At 50.7% G+C, this 25,951-nt stretch overlaps 2 protein-coding genes across 10 annotated transcripts in view; one reads left to right on the plus strand and one right to left on the minus strand.

The window, feature by feature from the left end:
• Positions 1 to 229: 229 nt before the first annotated feature.
• IL17RB (interleukin 17 receptor B) lies at positions 230 to 16,788 on the minus strand. Of its 4 annotated transcripts, none has more exons than XM_072720773.1 (11): positions 16,282 to 16,788; positions 13,040 to 13,064; positions 12,201 to 12,341; positions 9,904 to 10,031; positions 9,387 to 9,513; positions 8,154 to 8,201; positions 6,660 to 6,802; positions 6,201 to 6,269; positions 4,469 to 4,544; positions 3,022 to 3,120; positions 230 to 1,651 (listed from the first exon to the last, which is right to left on the minus strand). In XM_072720773.1, exons 1-11 carry the CDS (start codon positions 16,303 to 16,305, stop codon positions 1,107 to 1,109), a joined length of 1,425 nt encoding a protein of 474 aa, XP_072576874.1. In that variant the 5' UTR covers positions 16,306 to 16,788; the 3' UTR covers positions 230 to 1,106. The 4 variants fall into 4 exon arrangements, with proteins under 4 accessions (XP_072576874.1, XP_072576875.1, XP_025842081.2 ...); XM_072720774.1 differs by having other exon boundaries at positions 16,511 to 16,595; XM_025986296.2 differs by lacking the exon at positions 16,282 to 16,788 and adding an exon at positions 15,338 to 15,616 and having other exon boundaries at positions 6,687 to 6,802.
• CHDH (choline dehydrogenase) overlaps positions 15,016 to 25,951 on the plus strand; it is a 39,291-nt gene continuing 28,355 nt past the window's right edge. For 2 of the 6 annotated variants that reach the window (XM_072720771.1, XM_072720769.1), the window contains exons 1-2: positions 15,016 to 15,162; positions 19,611 to 19,681. The gene's annotated coding sequence lies outside the window, so the exon portion shown is untranslated. Of the gene's footprint in view, positions 15,163 to 15,644; positions 15,786 to 16,213; positions 16,340 to 19,610; positions 19,682 to 25,951 lie in introns of those variants that run through there. The other 4 variants (XM_072720767.1, XM_072720766.1, XM_072720770.1 and 1 more) reach the window with 2 other exon arrangements.

Raw genomic sequence — 25,951 nt, forward strand, 5'->3', positions numbered from 1 at the left:
CTTAAGGTTAGCTTTAACACTTCACAAATACATTTTAAAAGTTATCCACCAAAAGCTGATCCACATTCTAGGGCAGATTCAGTATTGCACTGTGTGAGAGAGACAAGCATTCCTAGAAAAATTGTGTGCTAATATAAATGGCCTCTTGGTAATCTCTAAAAGAATTCTAAAAGAATCTATAAAAAGATTCTTTTATAAAAAGAAGTTGGGAGACTTTAAATACCATACATTTCTAGCTCTTGGTAATTTTTTATTCAGCAAACCATTATAATTCCATTTATAAAAAGCCTAATTATTTCAAGAGGGCTGACTTTCGATGGAGCAGGAATTGTGTTTTGAACAGGAAAAGTTACATATTCACCAAGAAACTCAACGCTTACAATAACCTCTTAAAGATAACTGGGCCAAAGTAGACATTAGGTCTGCAGGTAATGGATGTTGGTATTCATGTTAAAAGTCACCTGTACAAGAATCAGATAGGACATGAATCTAGTTCAGGGCAGGAAGGTCCTATGCAAGTGCCAGATAATACAAATGGCTATACATATACTATATCATCTGGTCAGCAAAGAGGAGTTCAGCTTGTTATTACCTATTCTGTTTTCTTTAAAATAGCTTTTGTATATAATAGAGGGTTTTTCACCTATGAAGTTACTGGTGAAGGAGCAAAGGTTTTCTTAAATTTGGTATTCACTAACAAGTTCAGAATGTCACAGAAATAAATAATTTTGCTTACAGTGCAGTGCGTGGGCTGTTCAAGACTGGATGGTCTCCTGGAAGATGCTTTGTTGTTATCAGTGGTTTTAGTTCTGCATTTTAAGTCTCCTTGACTTTTAGGTATGAAGTTGATTTAGCTTTATAAATTTAGTTTCTGTCCTTCAGTTAATGCAACAGAAGTTAGTATTTGTAACAGTTTCATTGGCATAAAAGTTCTAATTAAACTAAGGCATATGTATTGTTTTGAATCCTGTTTTTCTTGCTACATAAAGCAGGTGTATATAAAATATTTCCTGCATGTAGCCCATACAGGAACCTTCAGAATCATCTGAGATACTTTCCCCCTGTGGGTAAGAAGGCTTCAAGGCCCCTCATTTCTCATGGGTGGGCTATAGGAAACAGGCCGTCAGTCTCTTTTCTCCTGACACTGGCTGCTTGACGCGGAGTTCTGTACAGAAAGCAGCAGCATCCTTCATGAGGTGGTACTTGGGGCAGACACTGAGCGCACTGTATTCGTCTTTGGTATCAGTATCCCTAAAATAGACTACCATGTATTTGTCAAGAGGAGTCTGGCTTCTCAGATCGCTGCAGAAGAGGTTAAAGGCCAGGGGGAATAGGTCTTGGGAGCTTTCGTGCGGGCTGCCCTCCCTCTGGCCACAGGTGTTATCACAATTGGAGCTGACATCATTGGAAAGAAGGAAGATGACTTTATCAACTGCTTTCTTCTGAGTGGTAAGCCACTGCACTGGACCCATCTCAGCTATTTTCTTTTTCTGCCATTCTTCAAGGATAACCTCACTTTTGCAATGATTTTGAAGAAATTCAGTGAAGTAACAAACTGTGTGATGGAAACATATTTCAGATGGGTAGACCACAAGAACCTTAATGAGGGGCAGTAGCGTGGTAGTAGGGAAGGAAGCCTTCTTGGTCCTTTCTGTGGGGAGAGAAAGCATTTGTTCTCTGTGAGCCACAAACAGTAGGCTTTCACTCTGGTCTGAACCACTATTAAGAAATGATCCCTTGCTAGGGGATGCTGGTGGAGCACCAGGGACATTGTTACTGCCAGAGAGGAAATATCCCCAGTGTTCATTTTGAATGTATCGCCTGAAAGACACTGATGTTTAGACCTTAAAGATGCTTTAAAAGATGTATTTTCCAAGTCCCGATCACTAAATCAGTCCTCTTAAGCCATATCTTTTCAGCTTGAGGTACTTTGTTTTAGGTAGGTGGTTGTAACTGTACTATTCTTAGTGTCCTATATAAACAGGGCCAGGGTCACCTGACCTGTCCTTCACATCACATTTTGAGTTACGTCAACTCGGTAACTGGTCCATCTTCTATCTGCAGGTGGTAAAGTTTCTTTGTGGTTGCATAAGGTTAGCTGGTAGCCCATTTCAGCTGGAACTGAACTGGAATTTTGTATGTGCTCTAAGAACAGAAACTATATGTGAAAGTACTATAACTTAATAACAGGCCAAGCATGTTCCCTGAATAGAAGTATTCCCAAGGTCAGCGTTCCACATGGCTTCCGTACTAAAGTTATGAGGTTAACCTTGTTCTAGGCACAACATCACAAATAACTCAGAGGGTACGTTTAGATTTGGCTCCATGTGAAGAGGAGAAGCAGAAGTTTTCAGGTATCTGTATAAATACTCTTTGGTTTCCGTATTCAAATCCTCAGTGTCTTGAGTGTTGGCAAGGTCTCAAATACATAGATTCAAGTGTGTGGTGTTCTTATGCATGTTAGAATTATTTTTAAAAAGTGGGACTAGGCACACCTGGGTGGCTCAGTGGTTGGGCGCCTGCCTTCAGCTCAAATCATGATCCCGGGATCCGGGATCAAGTCCCGCATCGGGCTCCCTGTGAGGAGCCTGCTTCTTCCTCTGCCTGTGTCTCTGCCTCTCTCTCTCAGTCTGTGTCTCTCATGAATAAATAAATAAATCTTAAAAAAAAAAAAAAAAAAAAAAGGAACTAGCTTGGAGTACCTATTACAGGCAAAATGCAATTTATTAGCTATCTTTTGCTCATTGCTGTCCTTTTAGATGCCTCATGATAAAAGATAAACCAGTGGTAGTGACCAGATTGAGGTCCTCATCCCTGCTCTGCCTTGGCAAATGTGACCCGGTCATCTGTACTTGGGTACTGATGGGTATTTTTGGAAAGCTCTATGGCGTTACATCAGTGCTACCTGACTCTTGTCGTAACACCAAAATGGGATTGCCTCAAGAAGAATCCTCTTTAAAAAAAAAAAAAAAAAAAAATTCACATTTGGGTTGTTTTAAAGAACTGAATTGTAACACTTACCATGCTTCCACATTAGATAGATCACAACCACCAGCACCCATGTGGCTACTAGCAGAGCTGAGAGGAAGAGAGGCAGCCAGCCACCCAATATGCTTCTGCCTGGAGAAAACAAAAGTTTATTTACCTTCAGCAAAACCATATTTATCTTCTATTTGGAAACTAAGATTTTCACTCTATATAGGTTAGATTCCTATAAAACCAACAGTCTAGGGATGCCTGGGTGGCTTGGTGGTTGAGCATCTGCCTTCAGCTCAGGGCATGATCCTGGAGTTCTGGGATCTAGTTCCGAGTCAGGCTCTCCATGGGGAGCCTGCTTCTCCCTCTTCTCATGTCTCTGCCTTTCTCTGTGTGTCTCTCCTGAATAAATAAAATCTTTAAAACAAAACAGAATATCGCTAGGGTGTCTGCAGATTGGTGCATTTTTCCGCAGTGTACAGGCCACTCATTAGATTGTCAGAAGGGATAAGGGACCCAAGAGGTTAAGAAAGTACCCCCCCCCCCTCCCGCAAAGAAAGAAATTCCCCTAAATTGGCTTGGGTGTCTTACTCCACATATATGAAGGCGTTATCACTGTGGTAACCAGAGTTTGTATTCAGTTTTTTTGTTGTGATGAATTGAGGTTATTCTGGGCATGGTTACTTAATAGTATACACAGATGCCATCTTCAAAGGCTGTTTTGTTAGACTGGCAAACGGGGTAATGCTACCCCCCCCCCCCCCCCGCAGGAATGTCGGTCAGGTAAGCTCAGAAACCCATAGGCACTGTGCCCACACAGAAGTCAGCATTATCAGGCACCTGGGTTGTCAGTTTGTTCAGCTGAGTTTCTAAGAATAACACTTTCTAACTTTTGACTCCACCTCAAGCTAGTTCTGGGAACATTTTGTTTATCTGTAATGAGAGAACTAACGTCTCCGAATCCAGAGAGACGTTTTCCCAAATATGCTGCTCTCAGGCACCAGTGAGGCGTGTCTTTTGGGGCCAGTATTCCTAATTTGTTATCCAAATGTTGGCTGTGTGACCACACCAAGGTACAGTAACAGGCCAGGGCCACTGCGACTGGTCAGAAGATCAGAGTTGCAGTGACATGCACCTTACATACTCAGTCCTCTAACACCACTGACTTCCCAGCTAGTCCTCGTAGTGCTCTCCGCATCCATTTTGCACTGTTTATTTTTCCCCACTTCCCCACTTCATGTGTGTATCCTGTTTTATAAAGGATCTTGCAGTGAATTCCTAAATAAAGCCTTCATTCTCAGGTGACGGGCCCTCTGGCACGGCCTCAACATCTGCCCCTGCACCCCAGCTCTCACTCTCACGCAGGACAGGCATGCGCCCTGGCACACGCTGAGTGGGGTGGCCAGTGGGCCCCTGAAGCCCTGAACCTCTCTGATGACCCGGTGGAAATGGCTGGGCACTTACGACTATCCAGGGGGAAAGAGAGAGATACCTGTTTGTGGGCAAAGCACAACTGTCCCTTTGCGTCGGATGCAGTCATTGCCACAAGTATGGAAATACGGAGTCAGCTGAGGGAAAAACAGGAGGCTCAGCAAATTACCATCATGCTTCAGAGCAAGACCTGAGCAGAATGCCTACTTCCACCGAAAACGCCTCTACCCTTTCTCTTCTGGTTTGAACTGCACCCCCACCCCCAGCATTGTAAGAGGACACTTTTTCCCTTGGTCACACTTTCATAAAAAAAACCTTAAAATCCAAACCAGGGATGCCTGGGTGGCTCAGTGGTTGAGCATCTGCCTTCAGCTCAGGGCGTGATCCCAGGTTCAGGGATCGAATCCCACATCGGGCTCCCTACAGGGAGCCTGCCTCTCTCTTGGTCTGTCATGAATAAATAAATCTTAAAAAAAAAAAAAAAAAATGACTCAAGACCAAACATGCTCTGACTCCTGAATTGTGAGCCTAAACTTTGTACATGTTGCTAACATGTTGGTTTCCTTATCTAAAAGGGTTAGGTCACATCCCATACATATACAAATATTTCCTCTAAAAAAAACCCAGAGCAGTAGAGCTATTGACAGATAGGTCCCCTGGGAATAGAAAAGCCTAATTCCCTGGAAAAGGGGTACGGCCAGGGGTGCTGACAGGTATCTGCTCCCTCTGGCATGTCTGAGTACTGCCTTTATGTTCCAGGGAATGAGAAACAAAAGCTTGTATCTCGGGCATGGCTGTGTCCCACCATGACCCTCCTGTCCCCACATCATGAACTGAAAGAGACCCGAGAGCATCTCTGATCCAACTTCCTGTTTTCCAGCTGAGTCAGTGGTGGCCCTGAGAGGACAGGCAGCTGACCCTTCAAAGTTGGTACACCGATCACAACCCAAACCTGATTTCAAATCCTTTGTTGCTTCATTTTGCAGTTGGGAGAATTAAATGGTACTCCTGTCTCAGAATTACCCTGAGGCTCTGTGACTAAAAATGGAAAGTCAACAGCCATGAATAAGAGTCAAAGGGCGGGCGCCTGGGTGGCTCAGCAGTTGAGCATCTGCCTTTGGCTCAGGGCATGATCCCCGGGTCTGGGATCGAGTCCTGCATTGGGATCCCTGTGGGGAGCCTGCTTCTCCCTCTGCCTGTGTCTCTGCCTCTTTCTCTGCATCTCTCATGAGTAAATAAAAAAAATCTTAAAAAGAAAAAAAAAAACAACAACAACATCACCTTCAGCTTCGGTCATGATCCCAGGGTCCTGGAATTGAGCCCCAGGTTGGGCTCCTTGCTCAGCAGGGAGCCTGTTTCACCCTCTCCCTCTGCCTGCCACTCTGCTTGTTCTCTCTCTCTCTCAAAATATTTTTTAAAAAACATTAAAAAAAATAGGGGATCCCTGGATGGCTTAGCGGTTTAGCACCACCTTCGGCCCAGGGCGTGATCCTGGAGACCCGGGATCGAGTCCCACATCAAGCTCCCTGCATGGAGCCTGCTTCTCCCTCTGCCTGTGTCTCTGCCTCTCTCTCTCTCTGTCTCTCATGAATAAATAAATAAAATCTTTAAAATAAATAAATGAATAAAAAACATTAAAAAATAAAAGCAAAAGGGCTCATGACCCTGAGGTCAGCCTCCTGCCCTGGCCTCTGTAACAGGACTTCGCTGGGGAGGGAGCACATGGAAGCGGTAACGTGAACCAGCCCTTTCCGTGTGCCCCTGCCTGCCCCAAACCCCCCGTGGAACCTTACCTGGACCACAGCACCTTCACTTTCCCCGGTTACTGGGATCACCACCGAAGCTCGAGTTGGGGGTTGGTTCTGGTGCAGGTTAAGTGAGACAAAATCGAGAACCGTGAGCCGTCCGAGTGAGGACAACACACACATAGCCATACAGCCAGTGGAGAAACTGCCTTTCCCAAACTGACCCTCAATTCACTAGACTCTGTGTGAACAAGCATTCGTTTCTGAAATACCTACTTTTTGTTGGTGTTAGATTCTCAGGGACATTTCCAGGGATGTCCCAGAGACTTGTCTTTCTCTGCTGAATGAATCAAAATAGCTCAGGACATTTGGACAACGGACAGTCCCTGCGCTCTGTTAAAATTGAGGGCTTGTCTGAGGAATCCTAGAGCTTCTACGTTTTTTGTCAAGAAGGTGAGGAAGGCTGGAGGCTGAGGATGGAGGTGGTGGTAGGAAATGAAGAAGTACCTCCAGCATGTAAGAAAACCCAATTACAATGTTAGTTTGGATGAGAGCCATGTATTTGTTTCCAAGGGGGCTGGTTGTAAAATTCACTTCTACCGTCGTCTCGTTCTTCTTACAAGCAGTGATGTCTGGATCCCACAGACTTCCTGAGTCAAGAGAGAATCACATTGATGGAGTTGCAAACTGCCCCTCATTTAAGTCCCCCAAAGGGCTTGACCAAAACAAGTCTAAGTCCTCAGGCATACATGCATCCAAGAGATTCGGGCTCCACTGCAGTATATTTTCTATTAATCGCTGGTACCTGCTGCCCAAGAATGTTTAGCAGCCCCACGTCTCTGCTTTGCGTAAGATAACTTCCCTGGGCTGGGGGTGTGGGAGGCACAGATGGGGTTCTAGTACTCCCGCCTGTTCTCAACATCCATTTTGAGTTAAGCTAGTAGGGTCAGTATTTTCTCCTTTCCAGGATGGGAAGGAGGAGCTACAGGCCAGAAGACATGTCTAAGATTACAGAGCAAGTGAATTCAGGATCAGGACTACAGCTACTAGAACATTCTGAGTCCCAGGAGACCATTCTGCTGGCTTTACTGGATGTGAAGGAATAAGGAAATGCCTCAACGCTTAGCAGATACTCTGAGAGGCCTACTCTACGAGAAAAAGTCAGCTGATGGTTGTGACTTGCAAATCAGCACCCAGGTTTATTTCCAGGAACACGAGAGATGATAGCGTGCATTGTTTTCCCCACCTGGGAGAGCATTTCATGCCCTAGCTCAGAGCTGTCTTAAGAGTGGAGGTTTAGGACTGATTGAAGTCCCTCAGAGCTCCTCACACCCACCGTGCCCTCCATAGTCCAGATCTCTTGTGGGGAGGCAAGAGAGAAAGTACAAAGCTCTAGCCTCATTAGCATCACAAGACCATATTTCCCAGAAATTTACACACACCCTTTCTAAATCCTAAATTGGAAAGTGGACATTTGGGACTGATGATCCTGAAGGGACTAGTGGCAGGTTCTAGTAGTCTGGCATGTGAGAGGTGAACCCCATTGATGACACAGGTTGAGAATATGCATCTAGGTCACTTATAGCTAACACTTCCACTTTGAATATTTGCTAACCCAAACGGAAGTTCACAGGGCCCCCATGGCCAGAGGTCAGTGGTACTGCTGTCTGAGCAGGTGAAAGGACTTAGAGACCCCCCTCCGGTCAGGGGGGGCCTTCCATCAGCACCACCAAAAGTGCAGTGTGGGCAGAAATGTTCATTTCACCCGAGGTAGTGGGTGTTTTTCTGTGACTGTTGCTCACTATCTAAATCTACTCAGGGTCGGTCCTTCTCTGGACAGGCTGCTTGATTCAGCGGGCACAGTGCTGGGATCAGCCCTCTTTGTGCAACTTGGACACATAACTCCTCTGCTCTGGGCCTCAGTTTCTTCATGGGAGACGGATTGAGCCATATTGGATCCAGTTTCTTCTAATAACAAAAGCAAACACTGTGTTTACTTACCTGCCTCGATGCACTTTTTTTTGTATTTCATTATGTGGTCTAGGCAGCCTGGAGATGCGGAGGAAAGTTTTTACGTTTTAGAAAAAGGTATCTCTGCTCCAATCCCTTGCCAACAGGCACACACAGCACAGGATTACCACACTTGTAACAAATTGCCAGAACACTGAAGATGTGAGGTAAGATAGCAAACTTAAATGGAACCTAACATTTGACTGTTAAACAGAAGATTACGCATGAAGTGATAACCAGAGTCTAATTTAAATACAATCTTTATCAGAATAGCATCTGTGATCCCTAGGAGACTCAAACCTTTGAAAATGAGGTTTGATAATATATGTAAATACTGCCCCTTCTCCACAGCCGTACCCCAGAGTGACGCAGATTCAGTCACTTGCTTCAAAAACTAGAGTAGAGAAATGGAGAGTCAGTAGATTTACAATGGAGATAGCTGGCAGATACCAGTGCGATCATGTGGATGTCATCCACCCCCGCTGGCAGGGAGGACACTCTACCTCTGCAGTATCTCTCCAAAAACACACATCCCCAGGCTAATCATGAGATGAACATCAGACAAACCCAGACTAGACATTCTGCAAGAGGCCTAGCCAGCACTCCAGACGGTCATGAAGAACAAAGAAAGACTCGAAGCCTGTGACTGACCAGGGGACACAGGAGACACCAGGACTAAATGTGTCTGGAACAGAAAGCGGGCATTCATGGAAAAGCAGGCAACATCCCAATCAAGTCTGCAGTATAGTTTATAGAAGTGTACCGATGTTGGTTTCTTAGTTTTGATAAATATACCACGGTGATGTCACAGGTTAATGATGAGGGACACTGGGTGAGAGCCCTATGGGAATTCTTTGGACATCTACACAATTCTTTGTATTATCTTTGCAAATTTATTCCAAAGCAAGACATTTCTATTTTTCAAAATGAGGCTGGTCTCATGGAGAAAGCTGGAACACCCTGGACCACAAGCTCAAAGCACAGCAAGCAATTGGACAATGGCCCCATTTGGCTTGGATGCTTCGCCAGAGACAGAGCACAGGACTGGCGTACCGAACGGGTGATCCAGCCTAGGTTTACTACATCTGTGTCACACAGGAGGAAAGCAGACTCAGCGAGTCCAAATGCCTTGTCCAGGGCACTCCAGCTTCTCTGGACCAAAGCACATGCCCCGCAGCAAGCATCCCAGCAAGACAGGATGACAGAGGACTGAGAAGAGTTTACCTGCTGAGGTGAAGTTCACAGACATGGAAGGGGGGTCTTCATTCATATTTGCGTTGGGGATATTGTGGGCTCCAATGAAGTAGAGTGTGTTGGGCTCTACAGGAAAGCCTATGTAGGAAAACGTCCACTGAAAGGCAAGGCAAAGAACCCCTGAATCTCTAAAACACTGCAGGGCAGAAATATAGACCTTTGTGTACTGCCCTTTTCATTTATAACTGTCCACTACAGGAATGTAGGCCACGCAATTTGCCAGGGTAAGCCACAGAATGGGAGAAGTGTAAACTTTTAGAGCCAGGATAGAATTTCAGTTCAGCTCCCCCCTCTCTTTGCTGATGGGGAAACTGAGGCCCAGAGCTACTGACTTGCCCAAGGCACACAGGCTAGAAGTGGCCAGGCATCCTGCTCAGCAGCCTAGGTGTCCGACACATCACCCCCAGCCCCCCACCCCAACCCCTGCATCCCCACCCCAAGCAAAGGGGCTAGCTTTAACAACACCCAGGTGCCTCAGTGCACTCACTCTGCCACCAGAGGGTCTGGTTTGAGTCTGGAAGGCCTCTGTGTAATTGCACCTCACGCAGCTGTAGGACTGGTGGTCGCCCTTGCCTGTCACACAGATCTTGGTGGCCTTCAACAAGCGAATGCTGGCTGCAGAGACAGGCAAGAGGGCAACTGTTTAGCACCTACCACGAGGCCAGCATGATGCTGGAGCATGTACATGACTCATCTCACTTCCTGGAGCATGTACATGACTCATCTCACTTCCTATTCACAATGGCCCCATAAACTGGACACCATGGTCGGCCCCTGTGTACAGATGCAGTGAGCGAGACTTGGGGGACATTGGGGAGCTCCACCCAGGCTTACGGAGCTCCTCAGCAGTACATATGGATTCAAGCTGAAGCCCAAGCTCTTTTCTCTTCACAGGCGAATCTCAGTGTCACAGGATCCTGCAAAGCGGACTCCAGCTCTGCACTCTGTGGGTGTCTGTTAAGAGGAACAGCCCTCGCCCCACAGAGCATCATCACCAAACCATGCCAGTTCTGAGCATCCCTTCTCTCCGCGTGCTCTCTGCCTCACTAAGGCTCACTACTCCTTCAAGGACCGGCTTCCCTAGAACAACTAACAAATGCAGGTACTCACTCTGTGCTAGGCACAGGGCCACTGCCTTACTGCACCACTTAAAAGGGCCCTCTCCTGCTCCCCCTGCATGCATCCCACCCATGGGAGCATAGCCCCTTCCCAGACACCCCTGACACTGAGCACAGCGCCCCTGTGCCTGTGCGTGCCTCCCCACCTTCCCCCACGCACCAGGACCCTACTGCCTGGAAACTGTGGCTGCCTCACCTCTCTGTGCCAGGCACTCCCAGATTCCTGACCCGATGGAATTTAACTGAACTGAGTGGGTGGAAACCAGAGTTATGGGCTTTTGGCCCCCAGGATGGGTTCATGGAAATAACATTTCCCCAAGCTGCCTTGGGGAAATGCCAGGACTTTCATGGTGCCATTTGGGAAACAGAAAAGTATTGTACCTGAGCCAGCACTTCCCCTAAACCTGGAGGGGGCTCATCTCTGCACTTATTCTGTTTTTTTTTTTTATTTTTTTCTTCCATGAAATGTAACATAACATACAGAAGAGTACACGAATCCTAAGTTGACCGTGTGATGAGTTGTCACATTCATGTAGCCAGTACCCAGGCCAAGAAACAGCGTAGGCCTGCAAATCATATATCCGGTCAGTCACTCCCTACCCAAGAGTAACCACTACTCTGACTTCTAACCATTCAGTGCTGCATTCATGGGCAGCCCGGGTGGCTCAGTGGTTTAGCACCGCCTTCAGCCCATGATGTGGTCCTGGAGTCTCAGGATCGAGTCCCACATCAGGTTCCCTGCATGGAGCCTGCTTCTCCCGCTGCCTGTGTCTCTGCCTCTCTCTCTCTCTCTCTCTCTCTCTCTCTCTCCCTCTGTATCTCTCATGAATGAATGAATGAATGAATAAATAAATAAACAAATAAACAAATAAATAAATAAATCTATCTTTTAAAAAAAGAGAAACATTAAAAAAAATTCAGTGCTGCATTCAGATGTGAATGTGGACTCTTGGTCCTGACTTCTTAGGTTTGTTAGATTCATCCATACAGTGTTAGATACAGATCATTCATGCTCATTACTGCATTAGAATGGTTTTGTGATTCCAATGCTACCGTCAGGCAGATCATGCTTCCATTTTTTGGCTGGTATGAATAATGCTACTAGGAATAAACTAGTACGGTAGCCTTCCCCCGGCCCCTTATCCACATAGGATATGTTCCAAGACTTCAGTGGATGCCTGAAACTGTGGATAGTACTGAACTTTATACGTACCATTTTTTCCCTATACATACATATGTATGATTGAGCTTATAAATCAAGCACAGCTAGATATAAACAATAACTAGTAATAAAATAGAATGATTATAACAATAGTAACAAAAGTTACGTGAATGCGGTCTCTCTGAAAGCATCTCTTGTACTGTACCTGCCCTTCTACGTGATGAGGCAAAGTAAGGTGAATGAAGGTGAATATATCATACAACGATACGGTGTTAGGCTCCTACTGACCTTCGGAAGATATGTCAGGAGAATGATCACCTGCTTCCACACTGAGGTTGACCACAGGTAACTGACGCCATGGAAAGCAAACCCGTATGTGGCTTTTGGTGCACTTTTATATCTGTTCTGTCCGGTGTATGCCAGGGGTGGAATTAACGGGTCACACAGTCTGTACTTGGCTGCTTTAGTAAACACTGCAGGCTTTATTGCTTGAACCAAACTTACCATCTGCCCGGAGTCTCCAGCTTATATTCATCAAAATTGAATAGTCCTCCATTGCAGCACTGCTTTTAACAGGTTCCACCTGGAGGTCCCTCAAGTCTCCCGGGGTCAGAGTGTGTCGGACCATCCACTCTGGAGACGGTCCTGGGAAGAGGCAAAACTGCCTGTGACACTCTCCTCCTGGCCCAGTCCAATGCCATCTCCTCCAGGTGACCCCCCGTGACCCATCATTCACAAGCCATCTCTTCTGGCTAAGGCAGGCCAGGCCAGACATTTCTTAGGGCCGGCCGACTCGTGGCGGAGGACATGCCCAACCGCCTGGCCCCAAACCTAAGGGCCCTCAGACCACTCCATACGCTGGTGCATGAGCATCTGACGTGCTTGTGAGGTCAGTTCTGCCTTCCCCAGGCCTCAGCCTTGGACCCCGCCTGCTGCCCGCACAACTCCGCCTCCTGCCTCCTAGTCCTTGCCAGCACCACCGCTCCTCCAGCCCACCCTTACCATCGCAAACCCTCCTTCTCTAAAACATTTGCTTCCTGTTCTCCACTGTGAGGGGCCTCCCTGTCACTGCACTTGGTCCCCCGGGAGTGGCAGGCCTCACTTCCTACGCTGAAAGAGGATCTCTGCCGGGCCTCTGCCCCTCTTCCTGGCCAGGAAGACAAAGCATCTGACATGCTGGGAACTCTGCCTTCCCAGGAAGCGGTTCATCCAAATCAGCTAACAAAGCGATGTTTCGCCCTGTCCCTGGTCTCCAATGACCCACTGCCTGGACTTGGGCCCCCCAAAAGTCGAACTGTTCTGACAGTGTAAAGCTCCAAATACCCATTTCCTAGCACACCTACCGGGTTCAGAGTCACACTGAATCGTCTGCAAGAGAGAAAGAAACAAAGTATCATGTTAAATGCTAGCAAAGAGTAAACCTTCATTTGCCAACTAGACAAAACACCATTGTTTTTCTTAAAATTCATATACAAGTGGCAAACTTTCAGAGAATAGGTGGGCTGGTTCCACTTCAGTTTGGGGGAGACTAAGCTGGCCCATTGTGGGCTATGGTGGACCTGAGATTAGCTATCATATACCTGATCCTCAAGTCTGCTCACTTAAAAAAAACTAGAGGTAGGTCTCTACCCCTCTCTGTGCCTGCCCCCATCCCCTGCTGTATGCAGGGGTGACTCTGGACCATCATGAAGGCAGCTTCATACTCTGTTGTGGTTTTCTTTCTTTTCTTTTCTTTTCTTTCTTTCTTTCTTTCTTTCTTTCTTTCTTTCTTTCTTTCCTTTCTTTCGATTTAATTTATTTATTCATGAGAGACAGAGACACAGGCAGAGGGAGAAGCAGGCTTCATGCCAGGAGCCCGATGCAGAACTCGATCCCGGGACTCTAGGATCGTGCCCTGGACCAAAGGCAGGTGCCAAACCGCTGAGCCACCCAGGGATCCCCCTATTGTGGTTTTCTTTTTAAGATGTTATTTATGTATTTGAGAGAGAGCACGAGCAGAGGGAGCAGCAGAGGGAGAGGGAGAAGCTGATTCCCCAGTGAGCAGGGAGCCCGATATGGGACTTGCTCCCAGCACCCTGGGATCATGACCTGAGCCACCCAGGTGCCCGCATTCACACTCCACCTTTCAACTGCAGATTTTCAGGACCATCCAGAGGACTTACTGATTCTCCCCAGGTGAAGGGTTAAGCTGTGCTAAGACAATAAACAGAAGCTATAAATGCAGTCCATGGTGCCTTTCCAGGGTCTTTCAAACATTCCTCCTCTGATACAAAAGGACTCACCTAAGATCTCACTGTAATTTCATGTTATCTTTTTAAAAGAGCTCTTCAAAAAATAAATACTTTCTTGGACACTTATCAGTGTGATAAGTGGACCCTGATAAGTGTTCAAGAAAGGCCAATACTATATCCTTTGGAGGTAATGGCTCATATTTTTTTAAGGAAAAGAATAATCACTACTTTCATTTTGGAATAAAATGCTGGACCTAAAATAGTTAAATTTTAGGCTGCAGCAAGTTTCAGTGACAAGACCCTATACGCTCAAAGGCCACCCGTCTGCAATCCGATCCCTCTCAGCCTGAACATTTCCAAACATCTTGTAAGAAAGAAGGCCAGACTTTTGATGGGTTTAAGTAACCTGGGTTTGTTAGTCCCTCATCTTTGTCTTTTTAACAGCTGAACTGCAAATAACATCATGATTTTTTTGAATAGGCCACCATCGTAGGAGCTGAGTTCCTGTCAAAGGGCTGGTGAGACAGATGTTAGGAAGAAGCAAAGCAACAAGGATAGTATAGTAGCTGGAGACATCAGGGCACACGAATGGGGTTAATCTCTCCATAACCATCAACAAGTAACCACCGTGTTTTATCCTCTATGCTAGGCTAAGAGGGCAGGGGTATAGTTTCACACATTTCAAAGGCTTTTTCGAAAGATTTTTCTTCACCCGGAAGATTCCCTCAATCCTTCAAGAAGGCACCTGGGGAAGAAAGGAAGCAGGCCAGGGATCCCTGGGTGGCCCAGCGGTTTAGCGCCTGCCTTTGGCCCAGGGCGGGATCCTGGAGACCTGGGATTGAAACCCACCTTGGGCTGCCTGCATGGAGCCTGCTTCTCCCTCTGCCTATGTCTCTGCCTCTCTCTCTCTCTCTCTCTCTCTCTCTCTCTGTGACTATCATAAATAAATAAATAAATAAAGAAGATTTAAAAAAAAAAAAGGAAGCAGGGCAGAGTTCACCAGACTACCTGCTCCAGGGTCGTGGCACCCGGTGGGAATCAACCTGGCAAACGAGGCCAGAGGTACTGGAGGTGGAGTGCCTGTGCCCAGAGTCGGGCGGACCTCCGGGGTGCCAGAGTGACAGTACTGAGCACCTACGAGGGGCCTGGCTCTTTGCTGCTGCCTTGCCAGCCCTGCCGCTGTTCCTCGCTAGGCCCAAGGGAGTTGAGTTGGGTTTACTGTCCCCTTTGCAGAGGTGAGGACGCCCGGCCTCAGTGAGCCTGAATGACTGGCGGGGTCGGGTCCGGATGCCCCCCCCCCCCGGGTCGCGCCCTTCCAGCCGCCCTCCGCGAACCCGCGTGAGCCTGGGGGTGCGGGGCAGGGTCGGGGCTCCAGGGATGGGACGCAGGACAGGGGCGCGGGGGGCTTACGGGCTCGGGGGACACGGCTCCCCAGCACAGCGCGGCCAGGCTCAGCAGCACGGGCGACATCGCGGGGCCCGCCAGCCTCCCGCCCGCGGCGCGCTCTTCTCTGGGCGCCCGGGGCCATCCCTCGGGGCCATCCCTCGGGGCCCCGCCCCCCGCAGCGCCGCAGCCCGGGGCGGGGGCGGGGGCAGGGGGCCGGGGAGCGCCCGGGGCTCGCGGGGCCGGGCCGGGGGCCCCCGCCTGGGGCATCTGGCGGGCGGAGCACCTGCGGGCGCGGCGCACGTGCGGGCAGCGGGCCAGGTGCTCGCCTGCACACGCGCCCCGGGCCCGCCCGCGCAGCCGCTGCCCTCCCCGCCGAGCGCGCCCCGTGCGCCCGCCCCGGTTGGAGGGAGCGCACGGGGCCTGCCGTCCCGCCGAGCTCCGCCGCAGCGAGCGCCGCCCCCGGCCGCCCAGGGTGAGTCGCGCGGGGCCGCCCCGGCCCGCCCCGGAGCCCCGGGCTGCACCCCCCCGGCGCAGCGGGCGCCCCCCACCCCCGGAGCCAGAGGGTGGGCCTGCTCGGGTCCCCGGAGGAGCCTCCCTGGAGTGTGTTTATTTGCACAAGCCCAGGTCTGACAGCGACGCTTGGGGCTCCGAAAGCGGAAGCCTGGGCGCGGGGCGCGGGGCGCGGGGCGCGGGGCGCGGGGCGGCGGGGCCCGAGTCTGCGCGCCGCCTGGAATGCAAACCGGGGCGCGCCCTCGGCCCCCCAGCCGACCCCCACCCTGGGCCCCGGCCCCGCTCTGCCCCCGCGGCTTGGAGGGGCCTGACGCCCGCTGCCGGGAGCCTCCTCCGGGACAGCGATCTGGGGACAAGTCAGCAAAAGTTTGGTGGTGCCACCAGTGGATCGCAGAGCGTGGGACTCAGCCCCCTGCGCTGGCAGAGGACGGGTCAGGGTGACCAGCTCAGCCGCTTACACATGCAGGCCGAGGTAGCGCCATTCTGCAGAGGAGGAGACCGAGGCCTAGACAGGCGGTGAGACTTAGGAGGGAGCTGTCAGCCGGCAGGAGACGTTGACTTTGTCAAACAGCTGGTTTTGCCGAGATCTTACTGCGGGGCCAGGCCTGCCTGCCCTACGGGGCTTGGTTTGGGGCTCACGTGGACCTTAAGCCCCAGCCTCAAGGTCATCTGAGGCTGACAGGGTACCTGTGGGGCTCCAGGTGACGTTTCCAGAGGATTGGTTCTCCCAGTTCCTGGCCAGGGAGAATGGCTCAGGTGGGGATGTTAGCTCATCCCTGCCTGGGGCTGGTTCACCTTGGGGCCCCTTACTCAACCTCTCTTGAGTTGCTTTGAGCCCTGTGGTCCCCGAGACCATTTCCAGCCCTGAGCGTTCTGCGTCTTCTCAGCAAACATCTGCAGGGTGCCAGTACTGGGGTGCAAAGGTGAATGACACACAGGTGCTGGCTGATGGGCGCTCTTGGACTGGGGATGAATGTGAGGAGGGTGCGTTCAAGGGTACATGTGCCCGCCCTGCCGTGAAATTGCTGATGGAGACAGCTTCAGAGGCCAGGCGGAGATTGTGAACCTTGTCCCGGGGTGCCAAGGAATGACAGCAGAATTTTAGGTGGTGGGACAGTTTTAAGGTTTAGAAAGACCACCCGGGCGGCTGTGTAGGGCACAGAGGGCCAGCCCCTCTGAGACCAGCGAGAGCAGCTGCTAACCAACATGCTTTCTCTAGATGAACAGCTGAGGCTCCTCATGGGCCAGGCTCCAAGGTACAGCTGTGTGCCCCAGCTGGCCTTGCTGTGGGGGCTTGGGACCGAGTGTGAGGGTTTTGGGGACAAGCCATGAGACCTAGAGATGGGATTTGTGAGTCAGACGTATATAGGGAGTGGGAAAATCCAGCGGTGAGGGAGCACCGCTGTGAATCAAATGGGGCAGAGAGGTTGGGGTTGGCCTGGCTTATGTCACTGGCAATCTGGGGTGCCTTTGGCAAGAGGGGGAGAGATGGGAATGGGAGAAAGTGGGTTCAGAGATGGGAGTGGGGTGGGGATGGTTTTAAGAAGAGGAGAGGCAGAATTCTTTCTCCAGGGGACGGAGCTGATAGGTGAAGGGGTAGTGAGTGTGGAGTGGAGTCACTGAGCATGTGGTAGGAGAGGTGAAAGGGGGGCCCCTGGGAAGGGAGTGTGGGGGCACAGTGCCGACCCTTCCCTGGCCCTCCGGGGCTCCCAGATTGTGATGATGTCCATGGCCAGCTCTGCAGACAGGACTGCGGGGTGAGGTGTGGAGAGGCGGGCCCTGCAGCCACAGCTGGTCTTCTCTGTGGGCAAGTGATGCCTGCCTGTCTTCTTGGGCGGTTCCACGCTGGCTTGGAAGGTCATTCCAAAAAGTGACCCTCCTTAAAGGTCCTCATTGATGAGAGTATGCAGCCTTTGAGGGCCCTGCCAGAAGGGACACCATTTGTTTGAATACCTGAGCCCAGTAACATTGTGGTTTTTAAACCAGAGTCAAGGCCACTAAGTACCCAGTGGTCTCTTGCTCCGTCCCCTTCTCTGTGCCAGGAGGCAGGGGAGATGGTGAAGTAGCATCAGCTCAAAGAAGTGACTTGAGCTTGTGAGGAAAGCAAGCTTTGGAGGTGCTCTGACCTCCCCCCACCTCAGCCATGAATTCAGCTGGGTCTGGTGTTCTCAAAGAGCCACCATGCAGTGTGGCTTCACGTCCTGGGATTTAGGAGGCACCTTTAAATGCTTAAATGAACAAATGATGTGCACCTTCCACCCAGTGGCACTCACTCCTGCCTACCCGGGAGAGCTGGTTTGCGTTTCTTCCTTTTTCTCCTCTGGTAGAGTGACTGTCAGGGCCTCTAGTGCAGCCCAGAAGACCCCCCTGTCTAGTACCCATGGCACCTGACCCCAGACTTCCTGGGATAGGCTTTGTGCTGCCCCCGGCAGGTGAGACTCCAGGGTTTGTCCAGCTGTGCTGCTGACCTCGGGTGAAGCTCTTGTTGTCTTGGAGCCTCAGTGTCCCTCACTATCAGTGGGGCTGACATCTACTCTTCTGGGTGGGCAGAGCTGTTAGGAGACTGAAGAGATAGGAAGGAAGTTGAAGGAGTTCAAGATGCTGTGTAAATCTGGGAGAAGGGAAGGCGAGGCAAAAAAAAAATAATACCTCCATGACTCGAGTAAGGAAATTCCTCCCCACTCAAGTGGGGTCACAGTCTCAGGTTCTATCACCTTTATCAGGCCTGTTTCTCTGCCTGGGCTATCCCTGAGAGAGCAAGGCCACGGAGGTTGTTGACATACCCCAGGCCCCGCCTCAATCCAGATGAATTCTCTACTTTGCTCCTTTTGCAAATATTAATCAAGGCCCTGGCCGGTCAATGTGCACTCATTGTCTGGTGAAGAGCCAGTAGTTTCTGGCTGCTTCCTGGGGCCCTGGTGGCCTACCTGAGCTGGGACATGGGGCTTTTGGGAGGAGCTCTGCCCCAGGTGCTCCTCTGACCCTGTGTCTGCCCCCCAGCCAGGGACAGGAAGCCCCCCCAGGGCCTGTACCCCGCTGTCCCCAGCAGGGCCACCCAGGGCAATCATCTGCTCTGCTGCCATGAGGAGGGGCCAGCCCAGAAAAGCACACCACCGGGACCAGGCTGTGCACTCCAGCCCCGGGGCACTTGCATAGGTGTTTGCATACATTGTCCTGCGGGGCCTCCAGAGCAAGTCCAAAGACAGAGGGAGGGGGCAGGGAATGCCGTCCTCCCGGAGCCCCCGCTGCACGCGGGGGAGGGGAGGTGATGCTGTCAGCCTCCCAGTCCTCTCGGGAGGGTTATTGGGCACACAGAGCAGGGTTGGTGACCTACTTTTTGATCAGTGATATGTGAATGACTCTATTATCAGTGATATTATTGGCCAGGGTCACACTTGATGGAGGAGGAGGCAGGGTGAGTGAAGCTATGTAGGGAGTAGGGCGAGGACAGGACTGCAGCCACACTGTGAATGTGACAGGTGGCACTTTTCATTTATCAAAGGGTGTTTTTGGCTCTGACTTCCTTTTACTCTCCTAACAAACCCACGAAAGGGGTGGCTCTGTTTCTATTTTATAGATGAGGAAACTGAGATCCAGAGGGCCTCAATAAACCAAGAGGGGTGACCGCTTTGGGGCTGCAACCCCAGGATCACAACCAGTGATCTTTTTTTCCTTTTTTGGAAGCCCATTACCTTGCCAGGAGACCCAACCGACATAAAGGCTTTGTGTGGAATTACTGTAAAAGTTTCTCAACTCTGACTTTCGATGCTGTGCTTATCTTTTACAGACAATCCACAGCAGCGTGTGGGCTGGTGCTGGCGGCCGGCTCTCCTGAATCCTGTCATAGCTGGGTGTGAGGTGGGTGTTTTTTAATTGAGGTTTGAAAACTATGTAAAAGCAGGCTTGAAAGAGGAGGGAGGCAGCCTGGATTTGCAGGGGAATGGTTGGGAATCCTTCAGCCTAGACCTGGTCCCCTGCCTGGAGTGTGGTGGGGGGAGGTTCTCTGGTCCACCCTCCTTTCTTTCCTTCACTCCTGTGGCAGGGATGTTGCAGCCTTAAAGCAGAGGGGCAGCAGCAACAATTCTCTTTTATTATGGAAAGTTTGGAACAAAATGAGCCTGGAGGTGTCGAGTTCCACCTGCCCTTCCCAGGGAGGGTGTGATCCTGTTAAGTCTGTCTCCCCAGTCATACCTATGGTGATTGTAAACCAAACTCCAAATACGTATTTTTTTCCTTTCGAGTTTTTTAGTATGTATTCCTGAAAGAGATACTTTTTTTTTTTTTTAAAGATTTTATTTATTCATGAGAGACACACCCAGATAGGCAGAGACACAGGCAGAGGGAGAAGCAGGCTCCCCGCGGGAAGCCTGATGTGGGGAATCGATCTGGGGACTCCGGGATCACCACCTGAGCGGAAGGCAGTAGATCAACCGCTGAGCCATCCAGGGGCCCCTGAAAGAGGGTTTCAAACAGTGTAACTACAGGGCCAAGGTCAAATCTGACAAGCAAGGATTTCCTTAATATCCTCAAAAGCCCAGCAGGTGTTCACATTCCCAGAATCTTTTTTTTTTTTTTTAAGATTTTATTTATTTATTCATGAGAGACACAGAGAGAGAGGCAGAGACATAGGCAGAGGGAGGAGCAGGCTCCATGCAGGGAGCCCAACGTGGGGACTCGATCTTGGGTCTCCAGGATCATGCCTGGGCTGAAGGCGGCGCTAAACCTCTGAGCCACCGGGGCTGCCCACATTCCCAGAATCTAAGTAAGATCCACACATTATTCTAGAGATTTTGCTCTATCTCAGAGATTTTGCTCTCTTTGTCTTGTTTATTTTTCACTTGAAATTGTTGTTGAAGAAATAAATATATGGCGTTTCCCTTGATGGGGCTGTGGGGGGGTGCTATCCCATGCTCCCCTGACTTTCCTCTGAATTGGTAGGTAGCTCTAGAAGTGCAAGCAGATTCGGGTTTGAGTTTTTTGGCGAGGATATTTTGTAGGTGTGGTGTGTCTCCCGATGGAATGGGGGTCCCCTGGATGTGGGGTGGCAATGGGCTGGAGTCAGTGGTGCAGGAGGTAAAAGAATTCAGAGGAGCTAGAAGTTGATTAAACGCACTGCAGGGCGTGCATTTGGTGGGTGGGACAGCAGAGGGCAGGGCAGCGGTGGGTGGGACAGCAGAGGGGAGGCCTTCTGCCGAAAGAGGTGGTGGGTGGGGGTGTGGAAACATGGGGTTCAGAGCAAACAGTCCAGAAAGGATTCTCAAGACGTCTTTGGTGCAGCAAGGTGGTTTTATTAAATTGCAGGGACAGGCTCCGTGGGCAGAAGGAGCCGGGCCGCGCAGGGACTTCGAGGGGTGACTGCTGGGTCGCCTGCTGGGCCTGCCTGTATTAACCCCGGGGTGGGGGGGCACCCAGGGGCCTTTGCTCCTTCCTGACTCAGGCCTGTTTCCTACAAGTGGCCTGTACAGTAGGCGGTACTGTGTCCTCCCATTCGGACCCTCTCTGGACATGAGGGAGCTTTGGTCATTCTGTCTTCTCTGTGTGATTCATCACTTTGGTGAGGCCCAAGCTGACCCTCTGCTAGTTGGGGGCTCCCCTTCCTTCTGAGATTCCCCCAGCTGCTGGGGGGGTGCAGACTGTAGGCGAGAGTGCAGAGGGGGTCGTGGTGGCAGGGATGCCATCAGGAACTATCAGGAGGGGTTCCAGTGGGAGGTGATGGAACCGGGTCCAGGTGGGTGTCTGTGGGGTGGACAAAAGTGGACAGATTCAGAGGTGCTGGCCGTAGGCCTTGTAAGAGAAGTCCCTGACCCCCCGTGCCTCAGTTTCCATTTCTGCCTCTTCTGGAGTGAACAATGTATTTTTATATACTAGTCAAGTGACAAGCACTTACTGAGCGCTTGCTGTGTGCCTGGCTCTGGAAGCCCTGAGCTCCCCCTACTGCTGTCTGTATGTGAACAGATCCCATCACAGCTCTGTGGGCAGGCCCGGCCTGTGGAAATCTTGGTAACCTGTGGCTACTAGGCCACCTGGTAGCCTCTGCGCCCTCACTGTGTGTGGCCCAAGGAAGGCCTTCAACACCCCGGATGGGGGAAGCATCCCTGTTTTTGGTGTTACATCACTTCTGCATAAGAGCCAAGGCCCCGGGATCTTCTGTGCCCTCAGCCCTTCCCTGGTTTCGGCCCAGACTTACCTGTGCTTACCATCAGCAGGTGCCCCCCAACACCGCTACTTTCACCCAGCCTTCTCTGCTATAGAACACCACTTACCTGGGCTACTACAGCCCAGATTTCAGGGGAGTTAACATCTAGAGGGGCACCCTCATGCTCAGTGGCAAGCCTGAGATGCTCTTGCCCCCCACACCAGGCCATTAGGTGATGGATTCTGAGAGGATGGTTGTGCACCTGGAACCCATACTGCAAGGCTCATGGTGGGGTGGAAGGAGGTAGAGCGGGCAGGGGACAGAATAAGCAGGGCTCTTGGGACAAAAGGAGCCATGGGGCCCTGAGGAAGCTCATTGTGCCATCTTGGGGTGGCCTCGCTTAGGGGTGGCAGTGAAGGGGAGGAGGCAGCTCCCCGGGGCTATTCACTAGACCATCACCTCCCAGCCAGGGCTCATCTCTCTCTGATCAAGACCCTTCCTACCCTGGGCCATCACCCCGCGCTCACCTCAGCCTGCCGCAGGTTGTACCAATGGTTGTACCATTGGGAAGACTTTGCTGAGCTGCAGGAAAGCAGCTGAGCCGTTCCTGCTTCTGGCCTCCAGAGCTCTGGTGTCGGCATATGGTGTCCTGCACTCTTCTCATGTCACCATGACTTTTTGGCTCCTATGATGTGGTTTTGTTGTTCAGGCCTATGGTGGGGGTGTCCTGGCTCCCAATTTGAGACAGGGCAGGGGCTCCACCCTTCAGGCTCGTTTGCCTTTCTGTGACATGAGACTGATCATGAGGAGGAGGAGGAGGATGAAGACCCACCCCCCTTCCCATGCTCCATCCCCACCCACATGTCTGGGGGATTGAATGTGCATGGGGACCCATGCAAAGTGCTCAGGACAGGACAGCTGCCCTTGCTATTACTAATATAATGATCACTCTGGTTGGTTTCACGGCTGAAGGGAGCTTCATGGTCAGACAAAGGCAGCTACGGAGCATTGTCCATTCCACCCACACAAAGCCTAGCCTGGACGTGAGAACCTTATTGGAGGTCTTGCAGGGAGAGCAGGCCAAAGCCAGGACTAGATAGATGGTCAGGTCAAAGGCAGGCAATCTGACCTGAATCCTCCATTTGAGAATGACATGCAGCCACTGCCACAGAGGCAAGGATGGCTGTGGTCCCCACCATGCGTTCTGTGATTCTCTTGGCAGTGTTGTCACCATCCCGGCCTGAGGGCACAGAGACAGGTGTGAAGGCCAGTCCCTCCTTGGGCATCAAGGGCCTCGATGGTCAGGAGCCGGGCCGTGTACTTGGGTCTGCTCAGGCTGCATCCACAGTGAGAAGGCTACACAGTCACTATTTAAAAGAGTAAGCAGGTCCTTTCACATGGATGGGCCCATTTTTTTCCCTATGCCATCCCCTAGTGGTGGACAGTTAGGTTTTTATCATTGGTTTCCAGCAGAAACAACACGGGACAGCTCTCTTACGCTTGTATTTTTTTGTAGTCATGAAGAGCTCTCCTCTGGTTGAATTCCTAGAAGTGAGATGGAAACGAAGGGCTGCACCTTTGAAGTCCTCATGTGTCCATTCCCTTTTAGAAGGGTTTACACGCTCTGCTGTGCCCCAAGCAGAATCGTTGCCATTGGCCTTGCCCTAGTGGAGCTTCTCAAAGGCTGAAGCAGGCTGCTAGCTGCTAGCTGAGCCTGCTTGGTCTCTCTCCAGAGTCATGTCATCTCTTCTTGGGTTACCTATGAAAGCTTGGACTTGAGGGGCCCAAAGGGTCTGACCAGCCCAGCTCACTGCACACAACACAAGCTACAAAGGAAACACACACACACACACACACACACACACACACGTGCATGCCAAGAGATTGTGAAGAACCTGTTACAAGTGTTGTGTCAGAGGGTTTGATTAGTTCTCCAGCTGTGTGACTCTGGAGGCCAACTGTCCCAAGAGTGGGTACTCCAGAGAGGACAGGTAAGCATTTTATTCTGGGTACATTTCTCTTGCAATTTGACACCACCAAAATGATCGAACTTCCTATGCAGTTGGTCACAAGCTCAAAATTACATGGAAATTTGTCATTCTACAAGAAATTCTGACCATGAAATTTGGCACATTATTTAATACACATCTTCACCTACTGATTTAAGAATTTGAAACGAGAATTGTTAGTCACTACTGAGTACTACGGTGACAAAGGCCTCTAGCGATACTTAATGGCATAAGGTGGCTCCTATATTTGTTGCCCATCACTCATCTGCGCTTGACCCACCTGCTGTGTCCATCACTGAATTGAGGGTAGGAGGAAGGGCCTGAATTGACCAGATTCTTGCTTTCCAGACTGAAGTGTCACAGGGACCAGGTGCCTAGCTCCAAGCTGCCTGGCTGGATGGAAGGGGTGGTTTGGTGTGGCTGCCCGGTGCCCCGAGAAGACCAGTGTAGCATGAAGGTCTTCTCCCCGGGACTGGGAGGCAGAACAGATGGACGTCTCCTCTTGCCCCTTCCTCTCTTGCTCAGAGCCCAGGAGCGGACAGACAAGGGCCCTAAACAGAGCCAGGGTTGGTTCCAGCAAACAGGGCAGGTCAGGGATATAGGCACCTAGACTCAGAAGGAAGCCTTGGATGCTACCTGGCCTATGGCAGGACCCCCCTATCCACTGACCCCCCCCATCTACTGACCCACCCCTCACTTTCCACATGACCAGTTCCAGGGCTCCTTCCCTGTGACTCCTGCCCCCTGTGGATCAGTATACCTACTCGCCTGGTCTGGAAGCCCAAGGGGGCACTGCACCAGGGATTAGGGGTCCCTGACCCCAAGGAGTCCCCTTTGGGTAGTGAGCCCTCTCTCTGCAACCCCATTCCTCCCACCCCCTCATTCCCTTGTACAAAGTGAGTGTGTTATAGGGCCCGTACCTTCCAACACTGTGAACCAGGAGCCTGAGGCCTGGGCCTTCTGAGAGGAGGTGGGAGCCAGCTCCCACAGAGGTATCTCAGGAGCAGGGAAATGTTCTGGGGGCTGGGCACCAAGCCTGCCTGAAGAGAAAAAGAAAGCCTACCCCTCGCCATGGTGTGGGCATGGTGTGGGGCGGAGAGCTGGACCACATGCATCCTGAGAAGGGGAAGTGAAAGCAGGCAAGTGCCCTGTGCTCTCTGGTCTCCATTATTCAGCAAATCCTGGGCTGGGGACTGGGAGGCAGAGGTGCCTGAGGGACTTTCCTAGTTCCAACAGAGGAAGGGACCACCCAGATAGGCCGCACATTAGTCTACCCCTGCCCAGAGGCTGGAGAGATGCTGCCCTAGTTGGAGGTCAGACCCAGAACTTGGAGAGCAATTAAAAGTCCTTCCATGGTGGGGCATGTGGAGGGGAGTGTTGGAGGCTGAGCTGTGACAGGAGGTGAGGTCAAGGAGAGTAAGTGACCTGCTGTCATCCCATGAATAAGAGGCTTGTCTTCACTTCTCCACAGTAGACCTGATGCCTTCTGATAAAGCTACCGTGTTGTTTCCTAATCCTGTCAACTTTTAATACCAATTATTTCAGGCCTTCAAAGCTGTCTGAACAGACCTTCAGAGCTCTATGAATGTACATGCCCCTGCCACCGGGGTTAAGAGTCACAGCATGGCAGGTGCGGGTGAGAACACCTGAGACCACCCTGCTTGGAAGCAACATCCTGGGCTTCCTGACCCTTTCCTCTGTCATAGGTTTGAATCCCCCAACAACAACACATCTGCAATTGTGTAGCATGTGATATGGGAGGGTCTTTTGCAGTTTTATTATGGCAAAAATATACATAACATCAAAATTACCATTTAAATAATTTTTAAGAGTACAATTTAGGGGCATTAAGTGCTTTCACAGTGCTGTGCAACCATCGCTACTATCCATTTCCAAAGTGTCCCGTCACCTCAAACAGAAGTTGTGTACCCGCGAAACGATGTGGGCAGGCATACCTTGTTTTATTGCACTTTGCTGTGTTGT

The sequence above is a fragment of the Vulpes vulpes genome, chromosome 9, assembly GCF_048418805.1.
Source record: "Vulpes vulpes isolate BD-2025 chromosome 9, VulVul3, whole genome shotgun sequence".
In the NCBI taxonomy this organism is placed as follows: domain Eukaryota; kingdom Metazoa; phylum Chordata; class Mammalia; order Carnivora; family Canidae; genus Vulpes; species Vulpes vulpes.